Genomic DNA, 7,546 nt, shown 5'->3' on the forward strand with positions numbered 1-7,546 from the left:
GAAAACTTGGACAGTGAGCATGAATCGCAATTCAAAAGATGGATGTATCAGTACCCAGACTATCAATTACATAAGCAACAGAAATGAATTCACAAGGATATGTTCGCTGTCAGTTGGCTATAGTAGATATGTTCGCTGTCAGTTGGCTACAGTAGATATGTTCGCTGTCAGTTGGCTACAGTAGATATGTTTGCTGTCAGTTGGCTACAGTAGATATGTTCGCTGTCAGTTGGCTACAGTAGATATGTTCGCTGTCAGTTGGCTACAGTAGATATGTTCGCTGTCAGTTGGCTACAGTAGATATGTTCGCTGTCAGTTGGCTACAGTAGATATGCTCGCTGTCAGTTGGCTACAGTAGATATGTTCGCTGTCAGTTGGCTACAGTAGATATGTTCGCTGTCAGTTGGCTACAGTAGATATGTTCGCTGTCAGTTGGCTACAGTAGATATGTTCGCTGTGTATTATCCCCTATGTGCCATCCTTTGAAGAGGACGTTATGTTGCACATTCACCAGCATCTCATTTATTAGATCTATTCTGCTGTAATGATCTGATGACACCAACGAGCAACGAGAGATGTGGCCTACCGTAGCTCTGATTTTGTCTCGACTCCCCAGAGTGAGAGAGGTGGATGGCTGGTTGACTGAATGGCTGGCTGGCTGGCTGACTGGATGACTGGCTGGTTGGCTGGCTGGCTGACTGGATGACTGGCTGAATGACTGGCTGGTTGGCTGAATGGCTGGTTGGCTGGCTGACTGGCTGGCTGGTTGGCTGGCTGGTTGGCTGGCTGACTGGATTACTGGCTGGTTGGCTGGCTGGCTGGATGATTGGCTGGTTGGCTGGCTGGCTGGATGATTGGCTGGTTGGCTGGCTGGCTGACTGGATGACTGGCTGGTTGGCTGGCTGGCTGGATGACTGGCTGGTCGGCTGGCTGACTGGATGACTGGCTGGTTGGCTGGTTGGCTGGTTGGCTGGTTGGCTGAATGGCTGGTTGGCTGGGTGTCTGGCTGGCTGGCTGGTTGGCTGGCTGACTGGATGACTGGCTGGTTGGCTGGTTGGCTGAATGGCTGGTTGGCTGGCTGGCTGGCTGGCTGGCTGGTTGGCTGGCTGACTGGATGACTGGCTGGTTGGCTGGTTGGCTGAATGGCTGGTTGGCTGGCTGGCTGGCTGGCTGGCTGGCTGGTTGGCTGGCTGGCTGACTGGCTGACTGGCTGACTGGTTGGCTGGCTGGCTGGCTGGCTGGCTGGTTGGCTGGCTGGCTGGCTGGCTGGCTGGTTGGCTGGCTGGCTGGCTGGCTGGCTGGTTGGCTGGCTGGCTGGCTGGCTGGCTGACTGGCTGGCTGGCTGGCTGGCTGGCTGGTTGGCTGGCTGACTGGCTGGCTGGTTGGCTGGCTGGCTGGCTGGCTGGCTGGTTGGCTGGCTGGCTGGCTGACTGGCACACACACACTTTGACTGACAGTCCAACGATGAGTCAAAGGAGTGTTAATGAACTTATAATAAAGGACTGCTGTTTTGACCCAGTGGGACAGTCAATATCATAAACTGCAATTATATAGTACTCTATGTATATGTACTGCATTATATGATTATATATAGTACTCCATGTATATTTACTGTATTATATGATTATATATAGTACTCTATGTATATTTACTGCATTATATGATTATATATAGTACTATATGTATATTTACTGTATTATATGATTATATATAGTACTCTATGTATATTTACTGCATTATATGATTATATATAGTACTATATGTATATGTACTGCATTATATGATTATATATAGTACTATATGTATATTTATTTCATTATATGATTATATATAGTACTATATGTATATTTATTTCATTATATGATTATATATAGTACTAGATGTTCATTTACTGAATTATATGATTATATATAGTACTATATGTGTCACGAATATTACCGAAGGTGACTCCCCTTCTTGTTCGGGTGGCGCTCGGCGGTCGTCGTCGCCGGTCTACTAGCTATCGCCGATCCGTTGTTCTGTGTTCCTTTGGTTTTGTCTGATTGGTATCAACAGTTTCTTGTTTGGTTGTTAGGGGAGGGTTATATATAGTTTGTTTGGTTGTTAGGGGAGGGTTATATATAGTTTGTTAGGGGAGGGTTATATATAGGTTGTTAGGGGAGGGTTATATATAGGTTGTTAGGGGAGGGTTATATATAGATTGTTAGGGGAGGGTTATATATAGGTTGTTAGGGGAGGGTTATATATAGGTTGTTAGGGGAGGGTTATATATAGGTTGTTAGGGGAGGGTTATATATAGGTTGTTAGGGGAGGGTTATATATAGGTTGTTAGGGGAGGGTTATATATAGGTTGTTAGGGGAGGGTTATATATAGGTTGTTAGGGGAGGGTTATATATAGGTTGTTAGGGGAGGGTTATATATAGGTTGTTAGGGGAGGGTTATATATAGGTTGTTAGGGGAGGGTTATATATAGTTTGTTTGGTTGTTAGGGGAGGGTTATATATAGGTTGTTAGGGGAGGGTTATATATAGTTTGTTTGGTTGTTAGGGGAGGGTTATATATAGTTTGTTCAGCCTGCTTCTGTTTCCTGTGTCAGTCTGTTTTGTTGTTTGAGTGTATTTTGTTTGTATTTGGGTTTCACGCTGTCCGTTTATATTTCTGATCATTTGTTTTTCTACTTTTGGTTCATGTTATGTTTCCGGGACATTAAAGCGTGTTTTTCCCACATCTTTTGCTCTCTGCGCCTGACTCCACACCTCCTCACTCATTTCTCGAAACAATATGTGTATTTATTTCATTATATGATTATATATAGTACTATATGTATATTTACTGCATTATATGATTATACATAGTACTATATGTATATTTACTGCATTATATGATTATATATAGTACTCTATGTATATGTACTGCATTATATGATTATATATAGTACTATATGTATATTTACTGCATTATATGATTATATATAGTACTCTATGTATATGTACTGCATTATATGATTATATATAGTACTCTATGTATATGTACTGCATTATATGATTATATATAGTACTCTATGTATATGTACTGCATTATATGATTATATATAGTACTCTATGTATATGTACTGCATTATATGATTATATATAGTACTCTATGTATATGTACTGCATTATATGATTATATATAGTACTCTATGTATATGTACTGCATTATTTTATTATACATAGTACTATATGTATATTTACTGCATTGTATTATTATATGTTGTACTATATGTACAGTGGGGCAAAAAAGTACTTAGTCAGCCATCAATTGTGCAAGTTCTCCCACTTAAAAAGATGAGAGAGGCCTGTAATTTTCATCAAAGGTACACTTCAACTCTGACAGACAAAATGAAAAAAAAAATCCAGAAAATCACATTGTAGGATTTTTTATGAATTTATTTGCAAATGATGTTCTTCTGTGTATAATTTGGTTTTTTTTCTTCATAAAAAGTAAAAAATGTACATTAGAAAAGTTCAGGCTAAAGTATTCTGACACACACACCACACTACACCATAACTCTCTCTCTATATATACAGCTGTATATCATATATCATATTACAATGACAACCCCACACTACACCATAACTCTCTCTCTATATATACAGCTGTATATCATATATCATATTACAATGATAACACCACACTACACCATAACTATCTCTCTATATATACAGCTGTATATCATATTACAATGACAACACCACTCTACTGTAACGATCTGAGTGTAGCTCCATCATAGACCCTCGGGAGAGTAAGACGGAGGGTGCTGGAGTCGGGAGATGGGGAGTCCTGAGGAGGGGGGGCCGAAGGTGGAGAGAGGAGACCGCTTCTCTCCCATCGGTCCATTCTCTCCATCACCAGATCCATCGCCGTTCCGATCCGATGGAGAACAGTGGTGTGATGTAGAGTGGCTGTTGCTCCTGCTGACTCCATTCAGCGGTGCGGGATTCTGTAACGGTCTGAGTGTAGTGGGTGAGGAGTCAGGCGCAGGAAGCAGAGAGTTCAGGGGAGTGCTACTTTAATGCACTGAAAAACGCTGAACATAAGCCAACCCTCACAAAAACACAGGGCGTACTGAACAAACAAATGCCCCAAACAGGGGGACTTAAACTGTCCAGGGAAAACCCACAAAATGGGAAAACACAAAACCCATAGACGTGCACACAAGTACACCAAACAGACGATCACAATAATTAATCCCGCACAAGGAACCCTGCGGGCCGGCTGACTAATAAAGCCTTACTACCTAACTCAAAACACCGGCGATGACGACCGCCGAGCGCCACCCGAACGGGAAGGGGAGTGTCCTTCGGTCGGAGTCGTGACAACTACACTATAACTCTCTCTATATATACAGCTGTATATCATATATCATATTACAATGACAACACCACACTACACCATAACTCTCTCTCTATATATACAGCTGTATATCATATATCATATTACAATGATAACACCACACTACACCATAACTCTCTCTCTATATATACAGCTGTATATCATATATCATATTACAATGACAACACCACACTACACAATAACTCTCTGTACATATATACAGTGGGGAGAACAAGTATTTGTGCAATTTATTATTTTGATATTTTCTAAATATATTTGATATTTATGCAATAAAATGCAAATTAATTACTTAAAAATCATACAATGTGATTATCTGGATTTTAGATTCAGTCTCTCTGTCTCTCACAGTTGAAGTGAACCTATGATAAAAATTACAGACCTCTACATGCTTTGTAAGTAGGAAAACCTGCAAAATCGGCAGTGTATCAAATACTTGATCTCCCCACTGTATATATATATTTATATATATATATATATATAGCTGTATATCATATTTGATTTCACATTTTACAGGTCACTTTATCCCATTCACATTCCAGGTAAATGATCTGATGGCTGTGAGTTGATACGATGATGACGAGATGAAATGAGTTCCACAATATGTTTTTATTGAGTAACGTAAGGGACAATCACACATCATCACATCACACAGCGACAACACATATGTTTTTATTGAGTAACGTAAGGGACAATCACACACACATCATCACATCACACAGCGAAAAAACATCTGTTTTTTTTTTTAATCTTCATTTAAACTCCTCTTTTTACTTGACTTTTCTTTGTTCAACCTTATAAAAAAAATAATAATTAAGATATCAGGTTCAGGTTTGAAACAACAACATCCTTTTTCTCTCTTTTCCTCTTGCGTCATGCACCATTTGTTCCTCTGTAGTGTCTTTAAAACAAAGCCCCTATTGAAGTCATTATACGTTTCCTTTAGTGTTTCAGAGATTTAGATCAGATTATGATTATGACACATTGGGGGAAACTGAGTGCTGCTCTCTGTTGGCTCTCACATACAGTACGAACATAGAGAACCTCCAAGCCAGTACCTTGTTTTCAGTGTTCCGCTCTAAATCAGGGGCTGATTTAGACCTGGGACTACCAGGTGTTCCCGTCTAAATCAGGGGCTGATTTAGACCTGGGACTACCAGGTTTCCCCTCTAAATCAGGGGCTGATTTAGACCTGGGACTACCAGGTGTTCCCCTCTAAATCAGGGGCTGATTTAGACCTGGGACTACCAGGTGTTCCCGTCTAAATCAGGGGCTGATTTAGACCTGGGACTACCAGGTGTTCCCGTCTAAATCAGGGGCTGATTTAGACCTGGGACCACCAGGTGTTTCCCTCTAAATCAGGGGCTGATTTAGACCTGGGACTACCAGGTGGGTGCAGTTAATTATCAGGTAGAACAGAAAGTCAGCTACAGACCTCGTAGGGTCAGAGTTGAATTGTCCTGGTTACCCGAAAGGGGTGCAAACCTTTGTTTTTGACCTGATTCAGCTAAAGGTCCCTTCCTGTGTCTCTCGGTGTGTCTCTTTGTGTCTCTCGGTGTGTCTGTGTGTGTCTCTGTGTGTGTGTCTGTGTGTCCCCCTGTGTGTGTCTACCGCGAGGCGAAGTAGGGCCTGATCTTCATGCAGATGGCTTTGAGAGAGTACCAGGATCCCTTCCAGTTCATCCACACCATGCCGTCATCCGTCCCGTGTTTTGCCATGTACCGGGTGTAAGCACCGCCCCAGTAGTAACGGCCGTTTGGATTGGCTGAGTGACACCTGTTGTACCACCAACCACCGCCGTCCTCACGGGAGCACTGCTTGGACGGGTCACCTGGGGTCCTGTTAGAGGGGAGGGGGGAGGGGGGGGAGAGGGTGGGAGAGAGGGGAGGGGTGGGGGGTAGGGGGGGACAGACCCAGAGAGAGATGTTTTGATTGACTGAACAAAAATCCCTAAACCAAATGTAATTCTTGGAGGGCTGTGTGTCTGCGGCTTTTCAAACCTCCCCGTACTTTATTGATCAACTAAGGTCTAGGATTACTTAGGACCTCACCTCCCCTAGTTGTCTAGGTCTTCATTGATTAGTTAGGACCTCCCCTTACCTGGTTGTCTAGGTCTTCATTGATTAGTTAGGACCTCCCCTTACCTGGTTGTCTAGATCGTCATTGATTAGTTAGGACCTCCCCTTACCTGGTTGTCTAGGTCTTCATTGATTAGTTAGAACCTCCCCTCACCTGGTTGTCTAGGTCTTCATTGATTAGTTAGAACCTCCCCTCACCTGGTTGTCTAGGTCTTCATTGATTAGTTAGGACCTCCCCTTACCTGGTTGTCTAGGTCTTCATTGGAAAATAACTAGCAGACATACAGCCCCCACCTCATCCAGCATCATCCCATACCAGTTATCGTTGTCTCTGTCGTAGGTGCTGAACATCATTCCATTGTGGATGGTCATGGTCCGGTTCTCTCCAAACAGCGTCGTAGCTCCGTCCAGCATCACGTTACCGGCTGTTCCTGAATACCCATCGATCGCCAATATGTAGTTGGATGTCTCGCCCTGCAATACATTAATAAATCAATCAGGATTTTTTCAAAAAAAAATAACAACTTTTTCTCCCCAATTTCGTGACATCAAATTGGTAGTTACAGTCTTGTCCCATACGGACTCGGGAGAGGCGAAGGTCGAGAGCCATGCGTCCTCCGAAACACGACCATACCAAGCCGCACTGCTTTTTGACACACTGCTTGCTTATTAACCTGGAAGCCAGCCGCACCAAAGTGTCGGAGGGAACACTGTACAACGTAGTCAGCGTGCATGCGTCCAGCCCGTCACATGGAGTAGCTAGAGCGTCTGGCTAAACCCTCTCCTAACACAACATTTTCTGTGCAAAGTGCTTTCCAGTAACCCAACTCCAGACGCCAGAGTTCAGAGTTCTAGAATGCCATGCTGCTGCTGGCCGTTTGGGGATCTATTCTGCTGGCCGTTTGAGGATCTATTCTGCTGGCCGTTTGGGGATCTATTCTGCTGGCCGTTTGGGGATCTATTCTGCTGGCTGTTTGGGGATCTATTCTGTAGGCCGTATGGGGATCTATTCTGTAGGCCGTTTGGGGATCTATTCTGATGGATGTTTGGGGATCTATTCTGTAGGCCGTTTGGG

General features: G+C 43.1%; 1 protein-coding gene across 2 annotated transcripts in view; it reads right to left on the bottom strand.

The window, feature by feature from the left end:
• Positions 1-4,983: 4,983 nt before the first annotated feature.
• LOC109885568 (fibrinogen beta chain) overlaps positions 4,984-7,546 on the bottom strand; it is an 11,885-nt gene continuing 9,322 nt past the window's right edge. Inside the window, exons 10-12 of one of the 2 annotated variants that reach the window (XR_004203321.1) lie at positions 6,788-6,945; positions 5,724-6,232; positions 4,984-5,540 (exon numbers count right to left, since the gene is read on the bottom strand). Coding sequence is in view for 1 of the 2 variants with exons in the window: in XM_031791637.1 (XP_031647497.1) it covers positions 6,001-6,232; positions 6,788-6,945 (390 nt within the window). In the remaining variant the exon portion in view is untranslated. Of the gene's footprint in view, positions 6,233-6,787; positions 6,946-7,546 lie in introns of both variants that reach the window. The other variant, XM_031791637.1, reaches the window with a different exon arrangement.

Source organism: Oncorhynchus kisutch, linkage group LG16, assembly GCF_002021735.2.
Source record: "Oncorhynchus kisutch isolate 150728-3 linkage group LG16, Okis_V2, whole genome shotgun sequence".
Lineage (NCBI taxonomy): Eukaryota > Metazoa > Chordata > Actinopteri > Salmoniformes > Salmonidae > Oncorhynchus > Oncorhynchus kisutch.